Raw genomic sequence first — 18,396 nt, forward strand, 5'->3', positions numbered from 1 at the left:
ACCAGGTAGCTTGCTCCACCCCCACCCCCTGCGTCATGTGCTAGCGGACAACCCAAGGCGCTCTGCAATATTCACGAGCTTCTAGCACGGATTCTTTTATCTTCAATTATTTTCAGTCCATCTTTTAAAGTTCTCACTTCTTTCTTCGGAAGGACCATGGTCCGATGGCGAATAAAAATAAAACTATAACACGGGACTACTGCAACGGGACTGTGATCTTCAAATGATCAATGCGGGAAAACGATACTTCGGGGAACGATGGATGCAGAAAAAATTACATTGTCTTTATGGAACTTTATTTGGGACTAGGAACGGCGAACGATGAATGCGGGAAAACGATGTATGCGGGAACGATAGATTGGGGTTCCACTGTAATTCAGTGGACCTAAAAGTCAAAAAACCTGCAGTTGTATTCTGTTGTGTACTGAAAGTAAATTTACCCTGAGTAAATACATACATTTTCAAGGGAGGGCATTCTCAATTGTACGACCTTTAGTTGTATGAATTTCCCTGTTGTATGAAGCAAAAAGCCTAACCACACTAATCTGTTCACAATTAAATAAATTTTAATTGTACAGAACCACTAATTTGCTGACATAAATTTTATTAATTCCATTGAGTAGGCCACTGCCTTCTAACTCATAGCAGTGAGCAGACCTAGGGTGAACTGGCTTAAATCTTGCTTCGAGCCAACAGCCATCAATCATGGATTATTTAAAGCAGCCTAGCTCCAATTGCATAGTTCAATAAAATCCAATAATTTTATGTAACTATATTTTATATTTACTGATTGAGGGTAGACTATATTGAATTACTAATTAGCACAAGATAAGTTTCATTTGTAGCATTTACGCTAAAGAAGCTAACAAACTAGGTTTCTTTATTTAATGTGTTTCCGAGAAAAAATATTTATTAGTATGTACTGTTCAAGACTAAAAAATGGGTTGTGCGAAAGAATACAAAAATGTCCTTTTTTAATAAATGAATGCTTTTACTCTACAGTTTTATTTCTAAATCCCTGACATCTTAAAATAGAAAACATTCCTTGTCATTAGAGTTTACCTGGATATTATTGTAAATAAGCTTTGATAAACAAAATTTGCAATTGTTTGATGCTCTAACTTGTACAGCATATTTTTCTTTAGATCTAAAGCATCGTACAACTGTGGTTCCACTGCATTTCCTATGCCACTTTCTGCCAATGTATATTACTCTGATTTTTACAGAAACTCAACACTCCCTGAAACTGAAGATTTTCAAGATACTCCCCTCTTTGTTCAGCCAGCCAACCCACTATCACTTGATATCAAACCAAAATTATATAAACCAAAGATATATAGAAAATTAGAGGAAGCGATGGACTCACCCGTGTGTGTGTACATGTGCCTGGCAAGGGAACCCTTGTCAGGGCAGCGTGCATCACACTCGGGGCATGCATGTGTCTCGCCCTGCAGGTGGATGACGCGGCGGTGGCGCTCCAGGCTGGCACGCAACTTGAAGTGCTTACCACATTCCCCACACTCAAACTCACCCCCCTGAAAAGAACAAAGGGCAATCACTAGATGGTACACATTTCTTTCCAATTATTAATTGTTCACAGTTTATGAGTACACACCGAGTGTGCTGTTTCCAGGTCCTCCCCACAGCAGTGGCACTTGCCAGGGGCCATGGCAGATGTCTCATCAATCAGCTCATTCACCTTGACCAGCATCACATCTGCAAAGAAGAAGCCGATGAATGACCATTATCTCTTAACCCCATCCTAAAAAATCACATGCATTCAAATGCATATTTTATTTATTCAATGCATATTTATTAGGTCAATCCATGGAAAATAAGAACTCTGCAGGAATTGATGGTGTACCAGACAGAATAATTAAATTCTCCATTCCTTATATATGCAAAATCCTCGTCTATCTCATTAATCTTTCCTTAAGTGAGGGTAGCTTTCCCAAAAGATTGAAGGTAAGCAAGGTAATTCCATTGCAAAAAAAAGGAAATTCAAAGGATATAACAAATTTCAGGCCTATAAGCTTGCTATCAGGCTTCTCAAAAGTTTTTGAAAAAGTAATGCAAAAACGTGTTGTAAATTTCTTGGAAAAAAATTCAGTTCTCACTAAACAACAACATGGTTTCAGAAAAAACAAATCTACTTCCACAGCTCTTCATGAACTTATTACCAATGTTTTAAGTGCAATGGACACTGGTAAATCATCCTTGGGTGTCTTCTTAGACCTCTCTAAAGCATTTGATGTAGTAAATCATAATCTATTATTGCAAAAACTAATTAAATATGGAATTACAGGTAATACAAATAAATGGTTCCATTCTTATCTCAAAGGAAGGTCCCAAGTGGTTGTAATCCCCCATCTTGACAATTCCACAAATTACAGATCTGAATTCAAGTCAGATGAAAGGGCTATTGAAATGGGTGTTCCGCAAGGTTCCATTCTTGGGCCTCTGTTGTTCCTCTTGTATATTAATGACCTACCTGAGAGTGTCCCAGAAGCAAAAACTATAATATTTGCAGATGATACAAATGTTCTCATCGAGTCCAATAAAAAATCTGATCTACTAAAGAAAGTTTGTTCCACAATGAAATGTTTAGAAGACTGGTGTCAAAATAACATGATGGCCATAAACGTTCAAAAAACAGTCTGTGTTAATTTTGGCAGAGATCTAACACCTCCAGTAAAATTATGTGGAAATGATTTAAAATTTGTTGAAAACCTCAATTTTCTTGGAGTAAATATTGAATCAACAATGAAATGGTCTATGCATATAGAAACCCTTACCTCTAAGCTAAATAAAACTCTTTTTCAATTAAGATATCTAAAAACAAGTACCAGTATCGATATTAGAAAATGCCTCTATTATGCAAATTTTCAGTCACATCTGTCATATGGAATTATTTTCTGGGGTGGCTCACATCAATCTCATAAAATTTTTAAAATACAAAAACAGGCTATCAGGGCTATTCTCAATCTACCCTATAGGGAGTCATGCAGAGCACATTTTCAATCCTTAAAAATTATGCCTCTTACTGCCTTGTATGTATTTAATTTAATAATGTATGTAAAAAAAACCTGAACTCATTTGATCTAAACTGTCAAATACACCAAATAAACACACGACAAAAACATGATATACATATTGAACCGAGGTCATCTAAACTTGCTAGTGAAGGACCATATCATAAAGGGGCCAAACTTTTTAACTTACTACCACCAGATATCAAAGCAATCCAAAATAGCAACTCATTCAAGCACAAATTAAAAACGCTTATATATCAAAATTCAATTTATTCACTAGATGAGTTCTACGACTTGTGTAAAAAAAAAAATATGCTAAAATAAGCTAAAATATGTACCACTGTCATCTGTCCTTTATGTTTTTTATCTCATGTGTTGTTTGTCCACTATGACGTTTTCTATGTTACACTGTAACCAAGCAGAAATAAAATTATTATTATTATTGTTATTATTTATTATAGTATTCTACCGATTAAGGTAGGTTTCCATGGAGTACGCAAGAAGTGATCTGGGAGCCTCCCTTTCCTTCCAGCACTGCCTTCTTTAACTCACAGTAAGGCCTACTCTCTTTCAATCTATCTAAAAATCCTATTCTTCTCCTTCCCCTCCCTCGTTTCCCTAACATTCTAGCCTCTAGCACCATTTTCAACATCCCCTCACCACTAAGCACTAACTCCATCCATACTTTCTGTCTCCTCCGTATCTCATCTAAAAGCTGCCTCTCCTCGCCAACCATATCCAGCACTTCGTCGTTCCTTTTCCTCTCCGTCCATTTCACCCTCTCCATTCTTCTCCATACCCACATCTCGAATGCCTCCAATCTTCTCTCGTCTTCTTTCCTCAGTGTCCACGTTTCCGCACCGTAGAGAGCTACACTCCAGATCGAACTCTTCACTAACCTTTTCTTTAAACTCTTACATAACGATCCTCTTAGAAGCTCCTTCCTGTTCATGAACGCCTCCTTCGCTAATGCAATTCTCTTCCTGATGTCCTTACTACTGTATCCATTTTCCTCTAACATACTGCCTAAATATTTGAATTGCTCAACCTGCTCAAGTTTTTCACCACCCACCTTCATCTTAAGTCTCACATTCCTCGCTCGTGATGCTTTACAAAACCGCATTACTTTAGTTTTCTTGTGATTAATCCTCATCCCATATTCCTCGCAACGCTCGTATAACGCATCCACTAGAGCCTGAAGCCCCCTTGCTGACTGGCTAATCAGCGCCTGATCATCCGCGAATCTCACTGATTTGAACATCATTCCTCCCACTTTTATCCCAGCTTCTAACTCATCCCACGCTTCCCTTACCATCTCTTCAGCGTACACGTTAAAGAGCAGCGGCGATAGAGGACAGCCTTGCCTCACACCTCGGCCAATGCTTGCCGACCCAGATTCTCCGTCCGCTACCCTCACTAGCGCAGTCTGGGCCATAAAAAGATTACGAATCAGTCGTCTATCCCTCCAATCTACACCTATTCTCTTGAGAATATCCATTAACTTTACCCAGTTCACCCTATCAAACGCTTTTTCAAAATCCACGAAACACGCATATACGTCCTGGTCGTATTCTAGGTTCCTCTCCATGAGGGACCTCATTATTGCTATTGCATCACGAGTTGATTTCCCCTTTCTGAAACCAAATTGATCTTTGCCCAAATACTCGTTTGCCCTCGCCTCCATTCGTCTGTTCAATATCCTCAGCACCACTTTCGCCGCGTGCGATATTAAGCTGATAGTCCTATAATCTCCGCATTCCACAGCTTTCTTCTTTTTCGGTAGCGGAATTAAAACCGTCTTCACGAAATCTTCCGGCCAGCATCCCTCCTCATAGATCCTGCGCACTAGTTCGAAAAACCTTTTCTTACATTCCTTCCCTAGATTCTTCAGAAGCTCACACGGGATATTGTCCACGCCTACTGCTTTCCTAGCCTTCATATCACGAAGTGCTCTCTCTATTTCCGAATCTAATATCCCCGGCCCAAGATTATCCTCCTCCACTGCACTTTCCTCCTCTAGAGTCAATCTCTCTGGTCTGTTCATTCCGTCATACAGGTCCTCCACGTATTCCTTCCATCTACTCTGTACCTCTTCTCGCTCGGTTAGCATCCTCCCATCTTTCGCCTTAATTTTAGACATGGCTTGTCCTCTTTTGCCACCCGATAGCGACTTAACTTTGGCGTACAACACGCCTATTTCTCCATCCTTCTGGAACTTTTCCATTTCTTCACACTGTCTTTTCCACCAAGCCTCCCTTGCCCTCTTAGTTTCACGTCGTAATCGATTATTCAGTTCCCTATACATTCTTTTTCCCTGTTCTGTGTCTACGTTCTTCCACTTCCTCCTCTCCTCCATTTCCCTTATCATGTTCTCCGTTATCCACGGCTTCTTTATCCTTCTACTGTCAACGTAACCAATTGACTTCTCCGCCGCTTTGACTATTCCCGTTTTAATATTATCCCATCTTTCCTCAACAGTCTTAGTACCTTCAATCTCCCTTATACTAATGTCCACTAGTTCCTGATATTCTCTCCTCATACTCCCCTTCAGGGCTTCTACGTTCCATTTCTTCGCCTTCCTAACTTTCATAAGTCTTTTGAATCTTACGTTGCATTTCATGAGCACTAGATTGTGGTCCGAATCCGCATCCGCTGCGGGGAAGCTGCGCGAGTTTTTCACACTATTCCTAAACCTCTGTCTTACCATAATGTAGTCTATTTGATATCTCCCCACATCCCCTGGACTTTTCCACGTGTACCTTCGCCCTTTATGATGATTGAACCACGTGTTTGTGATGAATAATTTGTTTCTCCTACTAAACTCTGCTGCTTTCTCTCCCCTGTCGTTTCGCATTCCTAGACCAAAATCTCCTATTTCGTGCCCATCCCTCCCTTCCCCCACTGAGGCATTCCAGTCCCCCATCACTACCAGATTTTTCTTACCCGGTGTGTCTCTAATTATTTCCTCGAGCTGTTCATACACCTCATCTACTTCTTCTTCCCTATGATTGCTAGTGGGCATGTAAACTTGGACCACCACAAGGTTGGTGGGCCGCGCCTCAATTTCTACCACCAGAATCCTATCGCTTACCTGGTCTATACCTACCACACGCTTACCCATCTTCCCGTTTAATATTAAAGCTACCCCTCGCTGACTCTCTTCCCCTCCACTATATATAACCCTATACTCATCACTCCAATAGTCCCCGCCATCCCTCCACCTCACCTCGCATAATCCTAAGATATCTATCCTCCCTTTATCCATTTCCCTTTTGATATTTTCTAACTTCCCCGCCCTCATCATAGTCCTCACATTCCACGTCCCTACATTAATAGCCGACTTCTTCTTTTCCATCTTCTTGGTCTTCTTTTCTTCCTTCTTCATTGCTGCTTCAGCTGATGATGATGATGATAAGTCTCTGCAAGGATTTCGCATGTTGGTGACCCCGAGGACCTTGCCGACCTCGCTGCCGTGCCCGACACCCGCCCTTTGCGGACGGGTCCCGGGCGATGAGATTCCGAGGCTCATTTGGTTGTACTCCATGTTTACAGGGAAGAGATAGTTGGTAGGGTTTCCCACTTCCATTCCAACAGTGTTTTTCACGTGACACCATCACGTGGACTACCTTTCGTCTGGCTCCTACCCTTCGACCTATTTGGCATGGGTGGCCCTACCGGGAATAATTTAGAATTAATCCCGCCAGTGCAGCTCTTAGGGTCATAGGAACGCGCAAGCCTTTCCACCGCGACAAGGTTGTAGCCCAAGGGAAAGGTCAAATGCATATGCACAGGCCAAAAAGATAAGAGCGAAAAATATCTATACAATTGGAGTATGATTTGAAATGAATGAAATTGTGGAAATACTCTACCACATAAAAATTGCATCACATTTTACTTGTAAGTATCAAATACCATAGCAGTCGGCTTTAAACACCATTGCACTCATGCCAGAGAAGGATGCCCCTTGAATAACTGTTACCCGATTTTCCCACTGTACTATTTCCAAAGTTGGAACCACGGTTCAGCAGCATAAAATTTCCCTTTCACCAATGGACACCCATTTTAAATTCTGCAAACATTAATTAATTACCACCGTAGACTTCATTCCACCATGATGAAGATATCATCAGGGGGCATAAAGGATAACATAAAACATGGCAAAATGAAACCTTCAGGTTGACTTGGGTTGAGAAAGAAGAGTGCACTTAAATTTCAAGCAAGAAAAGACCATAGTCTCTTACCAAACTTTGTCGCAAGGGAACAAATTGCGAGTCCCACAGATCAAAAGCTGCTAATTCAGCGGAAAAGCTAACTTGTCCAAAGATGCAATTTCATCACAACTAGTGCTAATGTCGCTGATTTCTAGTGGTTTCAGTAGTGCCGGCTCTCTTTGCGGCTGACACAGACTATAGCTCAATGCCACAGCAAGCGGGCTTTCCCAGCCAATCCCAACTGATGGGATAGCAACAAACTCCTCTCCATCAGCTTCTTTGGCTTTCTTTCACTCTCCATTGCCAAACTCCAAGCCATGATCATCCTCCTCCAGCAAAAGAGAGCATTTTCCCAATTACCCAATCCTATTATTTTTCTCAAATAATGTGTATGGAAAATCTATACTACTACGACATGTATTAACTGTCTTTTTGTCTTGGAATTAAATCCCAGCATGTATTTTAAGGGTTCATAATCACTTTCTATTTTCTATCACCCTTACTTTTCCCTGATTTCGAGTCAGAATTTCTAACACTTCCCTCACTTCATTCCAATGGCAACCCAGTCTTACCTAGAATTTTATAGAAATATGAAGCAAGGCATATGTACCATTAAATAAAGTCAAGTAGCTCCAAAGTTGGTGTTACCCTGTGCTAATGAGCCAGAACAGCAACATTACACCCAATTTGCCACTGAAACCCACCACAAAAAAAAAAACACAGCGTTCAAGCAAAATTTTAATGTTTTTTTCTGCGACTCTTTCAAGTTTTCCCTGACTTCCAGTCTTGATTTTTATTTCCCTGACTGTTATGAACCCTGATATAAGGTTATTTCACTCACATCCACCATCGTCAACCACCACCATCTTGTGATGGTGTGTGCTGCAAGTGTGCTGCTCACCTTTCATCTTTTCACGGAGCGATTTCTCCGTAGGTTCCTTCCCCCCCTCCTCTTCCTCCTCATCCTCGTGCATTTGCTCCAGGTCACTTAGTGTCAGGGTGCCTTCCCCCTCCTCACTGCTTTCCTCCCCCAGTTCATCGTCAGGGTCATCATCTTCCCGATCCTCCCTTCTCTCCTCGCCCCCCTTGCTTCTCCTCCTGCCCTTGGCCCCCACAAAACCAAATGCATCCAGCTTACCCTGCCTCGTCCCCTTCCCCCCCTCATCCTCTATGGATGCCTTCTTCTTGCTCACCGGCGGGCTTGGCTTCTTCATCTTCATGATAACCGGTGGACCCTCAGCATCCAGGCAGAACTTAAGATGACGCTTGAAGCCCTGAGGGACAAGAGAGATAGTTGATGTGAGAGCAATACAGGTGGTCCCTGAACAATGCATTCCTGAAAATGTGTACAAAAGTCGAACCATTGAGTTCCATTCTAATTAACGGCTGCATTCCAAAAGAGCAAAATATACATACTAAAACCTTGTGGAAGGTTACCCTGGATTTCCACCAGGTCAGATTCTCTAACTCCATCTCGGCTGACGTTTCGATGAACGATTTGTCCATCATCATCATGCCCTGATGACGATGGACAACTCGTTCATCGAAACGTCGGCCGAGATGGAGTTGGAGAACCTGACCTGGTGGAAATCCCGAGTAACCTTCCACAATTCTATATGCCAGGAAAGCCTGCGATCACTCCATACTAAAACCTTATTTCTCCACAGATTTCATTTTTATAAATTAATGTTTAATAATGAAATAACTCAAATTATGTCATTCCATTTGAAAATATGCACAAAATGTAAGTAAAAAAAAAACAAGAATTCCGTTTGGTGCTGAGTGAAACTTCCTCTCAGTATTAAGTTGACATTCCACTTGAATGAATGAATGTCCACCATATATATAGAAAGACTTATCCAGAAGCATAACAAAATGCAAATGTTGAATGAAGAAACAGGCGTGGCATCAGTACAGTCAAACAAGAATATACAGCCTGGAAACACCAACTGTATACATCACATAGGTTGCCCGGCTTCGCTTTAAAGGCAACAACATTACGAAATAGCAATATCTGACATTTTCGTCTTTAACTTCCTCATTCGTAGCCTCAATGCTAGAAAGAGGAGGGAGCCCACTCCTTCCCCTCCACCTATCATTTACGCGCTTCTGCTGCCCACACCTTCCTCTCGCTGAGCAGTCGTCTCGTTCTGTTCCCACAACTCGTTGCAGGTGACGTAAACGTTGCTCTAATCATCGCTAATTGTGTTACAGATTGTGCAGTTACAAATGAATTTAATGATATACCGATAAAAATATCTTTCATTGTGTAGCAACCTTTTTATTGACATAAAGAGAGCCATGTGCGTGCACTGTGATGTGAAACTATCACGAGGAAATGCAAAATTCACCTCTCTGCAAGTGAAGCATTTGCGGGAAGCAAACACAAATCAATATGCGATGAGAAAGTGACAAAATTCAGGTGAAACTTAAGATTGAAACCTATTTTAATTTCAAAATACAACGACAACAGTTTAGATCCTGAGTGTGAAAAGATTTTATCATTTTTTTTAAATAATTTGAAAGCTTATAAAAATGATTTTATATCAGTAAAAATATTAAAATGTGTATATAAATCTAAAAAGCATTCCTTTGATTGTATTTACCCAGAACAAACTTGAATAATTACTTCGTTTTATAGCAGGAATTTGAAAATACATTTGGATCTGAAAATATCTGAACATCCAGCTACGAAAATCAAGGATCCAATCCGGATGCGAAAAAAATCCTGGATCTGTCCATCCCTAGTATAAATGCTACAATGTTAACACTCATAAGCATTATTACCGATTTCATAAATATATCCCTATATTTCACACTAGTACTAGACCATCACTTCATCATAAAATGCATAGATCGGGAGAAATAAGATGAATAAAAATGTCACAGTTCTCTCCCCCGCGTGCTTACTGAGGAATTGCTGAATGTCCTCTGGCAGGAGTCACACTTGAGGTCGCCTGGGTATGTCAGGTCAGGGCCATCATCCACAGAGCTGTCCACAGCATCCTTGGTGGCTTTCTTCGCACTACCACCGCGCGAATTTTTGTTCCCCTCACATTTCACCCAAATGATGTTCTCATACCCACCTGGGAAAGCAGAGTTTTGGACGTGATTGATTATAAATTTTCTAAGTAGCAGGGAATTCATTACAAAGATTTGAACTGCAAGCATCCATTGATCAACCCACGGTGACTAAGTCTAAGTTTTCCAGATAGAATGGAAAAGCCATCTTTCATTTTTATAATTTTTTTGCAGGCATTATGAACTATCTTCAGGGAGATCACTGATAAGCTATTTAAAACTTCCTTGAGATTCCCAAGTTTTCCAGTGATATTTCTTTGCTTTCCAGGACGTAATACCGTCACAAATATAAGAATTTTTGGCTAAATTATTTAAGTAGAATTATGGAACACAGGATTAGTAGTCAATTCATATTAATGCTGTGTGTAGCATATTGAGATTAAGCATAGAAACTTATCAGCATGTGGACGTTAACCAAATCAGACATGGTTTGATAAACCTAGATATTTTAAAAGATGCCAGCTGACACATGAGGAAACAGCACAGGAATTATCACATTATCCAAAACATATTTGGAAATAATGCAGTCTATTATTTAAAAAATATACACATTGAATTATCTCCAATAAATTAAAAACATATGCTGATATAATTTATAAAAACAAAAAGTTAAAAAATTTAAAAAGCATTATTTTGTTTTTTTTTATTATCTTTGGGTTCATTGTGGAAAATGATTGTATGGATGTAACATTCATCAAATACCAATTTCTCCATGGCATTCCCTGAGTTTTCCCAGGTTAGTGGACACTATGAGCTTGTAACATTGATGGTGATACAGTAGGACAGGGAACTTACGGTGCTAGGCCACAATATATCCTCCTCAAAAATAATGCACAAAGATCAATATTAGATATGTGCGAAGTATCCACGAATACTCGAATACCACGAATACTAGAAAGTATTCGATATTCAAGGTCTCGAATAGTTATGCTAAAGGTACCGTCTCGAATACTTTGAATTTCGCATCATACACTGTCGCACGCACGTCGTTGGTCGTTGACTCGGAAAAATGTAGTGAACTCTAGTCTCTTAGTGCATGCAGCGCCGTTTTAGGCAAGTTGACGAAATACATCAAATTCGCGGATTAGAGCGGTGAAAAGAGTTCGATGTGGGGAACCAAATTTGATAGGGTGAAAAAATCCGAAAATCCCCGGTTTCCCCCACCAGGAGAACCATAGTGCCGTGGGATAGTAGAGAACCATAAATACGTAGCACAATTCCCAAAATCTGCTACCCCCTCCATCCATCAGCCCCTCCTCTGACGCTTTCCTCCTCTCCGAAATAAAAAAAAGACCCCAGACCATAAATCAAAAGCTTCAAAAGAAAATATCAAGTTACAGGAGAATAATAGAATCATGTTTCACCCTTCCTTCTTTCTCCCCCAATGACCTTTTTCTGCCTACCTGCTTTGAAGTTCCCCATTTCTGGAGGTCAACCGCTGTCAGTCTATTAGCACAAAAGGAGTCTAAAAATGACTTTCGGCAATTGATATTACACCTTTATTGGATTGAAATATTAGTAACGTGCACGTAATTTAAAAATAATAAGACCAAACACGAAGTATTATTGACTTTATTTAAGCATTTTACGCAAGAAAATAAATGTCGGAAAGACAAAGAACTACGACAGAGACTTAGCATTTTGGCGAAACTTGATATCCTCGCAGCTGAGCTTCTCAGAAGTTGATGCGGTATTTTTTTTCGAAAACATATATCATGTTACAATTTATGAGTAGTGCTACAAATCACCATTGTCACAGTCGAAGGGATATTTTCTCAAGATATTTGGTTTCTTCCTGCTAGCAATTCGAATTCATCTGCTTATCTCTTGAGAACTTCTAAAGATGGACTGAAAACAATTGAAGAAGAAAATCCGGCGGAGAAGTGCGTGTATTTTGCAAAGCGCCTCAGATTGTCCTCTAGCACTTGACAGTAGGAGTGGGGTAAAGCTAGTTAGCTGTTGAAAATAAGAAGTTGGATGAAGCCACGTATCAGATGGGCGTGCCGCTGAAATGGCGTTTGGTAGATAAGAATATATACATCAGACAGAAATCCATCGTAGCAGTGCAAAAGCCGAGATGGCATGCAATCATTTTTTCGCAAGGTGGTGTGTCCCCTTAGAATATTTGAAAGAGATGTTAGTTGAATCAATTACATGCCCAAATTGTTTCCATAAAATTTAAATATTCCATTAATCAGCAAAATTCCTCTTTGAATCCTTATTATCACAATAACATGCCAAAATCTTGGGTTTCCTGCTGCATAGGCAACCTAGTCAAACATTCCCTCATTCATCATTTTTTTTCGTCCATCCCCTTGAAAAACGATAGATCGAGGTTCCACTGTTCACCATTATATTTATACACTCATGAAGTGAAATAGAATAAGAAACGTATTTTTATTATGCTCCGCGCAATTCTAGTATTCGAGGTATTCGAATGTTCGAGCAATGATTTAATATTCGAATTCGATATTCGAGTTCGAGAAATCTGCTATTCGACCGATCTCTAGATAAAATGCAACTGTATGTTAAATACAATATCTAAGACTTCAGCTCAAAATTTAAATTAAATTTAATAATCAAAGAAAAAAAATTATCTGGACTGATAACCAGTTTGAAAACGATTCATCAAAAGACTTCTCAATATTATGCCTAAAACTTTCCTGGTACAATCAGTGAGTGACAGGTGTTTTGGGAAGCTATGTCAATACATCCTATCCGTACATTGTGGAGTGCACACTTGAAAGAGGCCCTACTCACTGAAAGATGGAGTCATGCATGTTCTGTGCAATATTTGGGTATTCAGTTTGCATCCACAACTCGCCAGCACCAGTGACAGATGACCGGCCCACTTCCATGTAGAAGAAACAGTCAGAATGGGCACAGTTTATATGTATGTTTAATATGCTTTGTGCAATTCTAGTATTTGAAGTATTCAAATTCGAGGTATTTGAATATTCGAGCAATGATTTAATATTCGAATTCGAGTTTGAGAAATCTGCTATTCGACCCATCTCTAATCAATATCAATGGCACCCACCATTCACTTGGCCCTTCTTCTTCTCTGCAGCACTCGCCTCTTCCTGCTTGCTCTCAGCAGCCTCAGGGGCAGCAACAGGAGTGGCCACTTCTGGTGTTGATGGTGCTTCAGCGCTAGGTGTCTTCTTGGACTGGCCTGGCTTCCGCCCTGGTCTCTTCTTGACAACAACCTCCTCAACTTGCGGTTCTGCCTTCTTTTTGTCAGTAGCCTCCTCAACTTGGGGTCCTGACTTTTTTTTGCCAACAGACTCCTCAACTTTCGGTCCTGGCCTCTTCTTGCCAACAGCCTCCTCAACTTGTAGTCCAGGCTTTTTCCTTCCAACAGCTTCCTCGACTTGTGGTCCTGTCCTCTTCTTGCCAACGGGTTCCTCAACTTGTGGCTGTGCCTGCTGCCTTTTGGCTGGCTTTGGCACGGGCTGGAAGTGATCCATCAGAGTCTTCTTCCCCTTGGCCGTTAGTCTGCCACTGGGAGCACTCTCTGCATCTGAGTAAAAAAAATTAGTATTCACATTACAAAAAGACAACCACATAGTGGCCTGAACTTTGAATATACAAGGTAACCACTCTAACTACATGTAAAATTGATATCCCTAACTCACTTCTCCACACTTAGCTGATTATTTTCCTAATTTTCCATACTGTTAATACTTATTTAGCTAAATATTTATATTTACTGGATTGAAAATAAGATTAATTGCAACCAAATGTCAACCAATTAACAAATCGACACTACAGCATTATTCATATACCATTAAGAGTTGTTGGGATTAATTTTACTCCAGTTAATTTCTCTTATTTTTTCCACTTCTTAGCAGGGTTTTTTGATTGTTCTTTTTACAAATTGGTTACTTTAGGCTTAAGAAATTCAACTGCATTACTTTCCGGCAAATGGTTGGGTAGACAATCTGCAATACTGAAGAGTACTGTACATTTTTAATTTATACAACTTTCCCATTTTGCTCTGATAACCATGATTGTCTTTTAATTATGTTAACGATAGCAAAAAATGTGAAAATTTTACTCAGTTAATTTTGTAAATATTTGGTCAGCAACACTTTCACAAGTGCACCACACGAATTATCTTAATCCTATTATTCTTATTAGTTTTATTACTATAATATTTCTCCATCACCTGCCCCTACTTGGGAGAGTAAAGTATAGGCATAATTATGAGTCTAATTGGACTCTTTGATTTAAGTTTCTAAAATATCACAGCACTTTTTATAGCTACTGAAACATAAAGTGTTAAAACTGCTAAAGCAGCAATTCTGAGCCTGAGCACTTCTCATAAAAATTCATGGCAGCCATTAATTTAGAATGCAAGCACACAACATCCATAAAACAATGTTATTTTCTATTTCAGCATGATAGAAAAGCATCCTCATTGTTCAGATAAACCTTCACTCACTCACTGCTTCAGACATTTAATGCTTTTGACACTTATCATCGCATTCGAGTCATTTTTCCAGCAGAATTAGTTTGCCCCACTTTCAGATTTTCAGCTAATAGCAAAGTTGTAAAAACAGTTACAGTTTCCCAGATACGGATCACTTTATTACACCATATTTACATCAGGAGGACCGACCCCCTATTCTTTGCAAATTTTAGTCACCAGAGTTTGATTATCAAAACCATCAAACTGCTCAGTTGATTCGTAAACAAGGTATGTACTATGAGGGAAAAAAGTATCCCAACAGAGTTTGTGCCGCCTCCATCGTTTTGTAGGAGAATGGATTCCCTTTCTAATGGTATATAATCCTTTGAACGAGACGAAAGAAATTCAAAGGTCGTGACGGTAAACTTGCCTGCTTTGCACAGAGGCTCTAACATATTTCATACTGCTCACGAGAATTATGACACATTCGATATCCTTAGCAGTTGTGCCTTTTTCCGCTATCTCCCTTAAACCCTCCTTACCTTCTTCGCACCTAATCTGGCACTCACTCTAAAATTCTCTGAAAACCCATCTCCACTTCCTCATTTTCTTGTCTTTGATTGATTTTCTGCAGTTTGATACATCACTATCTTTTCAATTACTTTGAAAACCAATTTTGTAAAATTAAAACAATTTATGACATTTATTGCTGTCAAATTACTTTTGACAATATTTAAGGTAAAAGAAAATATCTAAATTATTGTGGACCAAAAAAATCCAGGCACGAAAAACATACTCCAATGAATTCACTCATCACTTCGGACAATATCTCATCTTTTATTAAAGTCAAACTCTCAAAAGCACTTCAATGTATTATACATAGCATCAAAATCTCCGGTTGTCAAACTAGGTCTTCCTCTTGTTCGATTTGTTAATGCCTCATTACCCTCCCTTTTGCATTTCTCCCAGTAGTGCATGGTATATACTTTATTTTTATTCATCCTTCACTATGTTTCCGCGACTGTTAAGCCTGCCTCCAACAAGCCGACTACTTTTCCCCCTCTTGCTTGCTGACAAAGGCATCTCAAATCAAGATAGGAGCACATCCTTCTCGATCCATAGAAAAACACGTTCAGGCCATATGCTCGTCAGTCCTTCCAGAAAGTTTCAACTGCTTCAAATTCAAATACATGGCCCTTCGAATCTGCTCATTGACTGTCTTGTTTACATCAAGAGAAAACTTGCTATGGCCCATAGTGATTTGTTCCATTGAGATTTGCCTATGAAAATTAAAAGGAGAATTTCCAATGTGCGCATATGAAGCCGTCGAATTCATCTCAATTCTACGGAGTACATGGTGAGTCATGCTCTGGGTTGCTGGAGACTCAGTGGTCAGTCGCATATTTGGACGACGAAGAAAGGAAATGGTTTTCCTAGTTTGAATTTCCCTCACTGACCAAAGAATAACAACCCTCTGGAAAGGAAATCCACTATCCCGCAGAGTGATAGTAGCGGCACAACCTTTGTTGGGATACTTTTCCCCCATAGTACGTACAACTAAGCTCTTTTACTTCAGCATTGACTGATGACATAAAAACTATTACTAGGTTAATAGTTATTCTGTAATATACTCTGGAATGGAATTTGAGCCATTTTTCTGGTTGCCCTACAGATGTATCATACATCCATGTATGTACTATCATTTGCAAAAGTCTTGCAACAAATCAAGCGGCGCCACTTTCGCTCCAAAACGATTGTACCCGAAAACTGTATTGTTTTAGGGTGTATGCAGCAACACAACACTAATGTAAGGTGGTATACTGGTTAGTAGCACTGCAAAACCAGGTGTGGTCAGATATGTGTGAAACCATCATAGGGGTTAGTGTAGTGTGATGTAATTCATCATGAGAGTCCCACCATTTGAAATAATTATCCTACATCACCACAAAAACATAAAGGAATCAAGAAAATAACATTAAACGCACAGAGCAACAGATGTTTTCAAAAGAGGGATTTTCCAGCCGACCTTCTACAAATTATTGAGATGCCCAGATTGTTATTTTCATTTAAGCACCTAAGTTAAAAACTGGACACATGCAGGCCCTTAGATCAGTTGCATGCAGCTTATCGCAGAGTACTTCAAATTAGCTATAAGTTCACAAAACAGAGGAAAGGAAATATTTAACTACAATTAGAAGTAACTCTGACATGACCAGCACCTTACCAAGATAGTTAAAATCAGTATTGGGAATACCACGCCATTCTGCTGTGAACTCGACAAATGAATTCGATACAAATGTAATAGTAACATAATATTTTGGAATCATTCACTTATGAATCTTTCTACCAAATTTTGTAAGGCTGAAAATAAGGCTCACACAATATGACAGATTCGAATCGGACTGGAATATACCACGATAGTTCTTGGCGATACCAATTGAAATACTGACAGTCAAAATAGTACACTCGAAATTGATCTATCCAAATTTGACAGATAAAATGAGAATGAGTAAACCGCTCTCCACTAAGATAAATTTAATAAAAGAGGTAGCAAGGGCACTACATTCAGACTAGACCATTATAAATTAGCTATCTCATTTAAAAGGAAAAAATTACACTTCAATCAACAGCACAGGGATATTTAATATCAACAAAGCCAACATCTCTAACCTGCTATAAAAGAGGTGTCAACATAAAATATAAAACTCACTATTTCCTTTATTTCTGGGTGATGACCTCGTGGGTGTAAGCAGTGCTTTCCCAACAGAAGAGCTCCTCTTTTCACCTATAGAAATATAAATAAAGACCAATGAGGAAGACCTTTCAAAATAAATAGGCGAGCAATATATCATATAATCGGCATAGGAAGAGCAATACGGAAAAGAAGCATTGAAGAAGGAAATAAACCAGAAAATTGTAAATCATGAACTGATAACAAACAAAATTATAAAAGAAAACTAATGGTAAGGCTTTACCGGGCATTTTCCTTTTTTCCGCCATCGTCAGTATAATAACAATTTACATATCAGGCTATAAAACACTGTAAAAAATAAAAATAAACTTTAATGCAATTGAAATAAAAAATCTTTTAAATGTTTCTTGTTTACAACTACCGCATCCTAAATAACTTCTAGATGCAACAAGAAATGCAAATGGGCACTATGGAACAACAAACCGCATGCCTACAACCCAACCATGCACGCATGTAGTGATAGCTGCATAATTTACGTCATAGAAATAACTCCCATAGCACTATACTAAGAATAATAATTCAAACACTTGGTATGAAATAGATGACTCCTACAAAGATGAATCATTGGACAACACAATAACTATAAATAATTGCCGCCAACAAAAAGGGCGTCTCTTTCACGTAAATGTTCAGAGTTCAGCATACATGAATATCAACATTATTCCCGAATCTAGAGGTAATGTATAAAGAGTATTAACCTTCAATAAACACAGTAGCAACGATACATACTGCACACGAACCAATGTAAATAGCGTATAATTATGACGGCCCTATACCAAAGCCCCTGAAATGTCGTCAACCTATGCGTCGCCTCTTGCACTATCAAGGACTACTTCCCAGGCGCAGAAAAGCGGAGCACCTCATCTGAAATGTGTTCCTACGCTCAAACAAATGACTGCTGGCAAA

The 18,396-nt window shown here is 39.3% G+C and overlaps 1 protein-coding gene across 2 annotated transcripts in view; it reads right to left on the minus strand.

Annotated features, from left to right (window-relative positions):
• The window catches only part of LOC124163935 (zinc finger protein 543), a 44,720-nt gene extending 26,349 nt beyond the window's left edge, over window positions 1-18,371 (minus strand). For both annotated transcript variants that reach the window (XM_046541050.1, XM_046541051.1), the window contains exons 1-8: window positions 18,189-18,371; window positions 17,714-17,778; window positions 17,449-17,523; window positions 13,365-13,847; window positions 10,154-10,329; window positions 8,145-8,517; window positions 1,616-1,716; window positions 1,367-1,535 (exon numbers count right to left, since the gene is read on the minus strand). In XM_046541050.1, the coding sequence (XP_046397006.1) occupies window positions 1,367-1,535; window positions 1,616-1,716; window positions 8,145-8,517; window positions 10,154-10,329; window positions 13,365-13,847; window positions 17,449-17,523; window positions 17,714-17,738 (1,402 nt within the window). In that variant the 5' untranslated portion in view covers window positions 17,739-17,778; window positions 18,189-18,371. The remainder of the gene's footprint in view (window positions 1-1,366; window positions 1,536-1,615; window positions 1,717-8,144; window positions 8,518-10,153; window positions 10,330-13,364; window positions 13,848-17,448; window positions 17,524-17,713; window positions 17,779-18,188) is intronic.
• Between the last annotated feature and the right edge of the window lie 25 nt (window positions 18,372-18,396).

Source organism: Ischnura elegans, chromosome 8 (assembly GCF_921293095.1).
Source record: "Ischnura elegans chromosome 8, ioIscEleg1.1, whole genome shotgun sequence".
Lineage (NCBI taxonomy): Eukaryota > Metazoa > Arthropoda > Insecta > Odonata > Coenagrionidae > Ischnura > Ischnura elegans.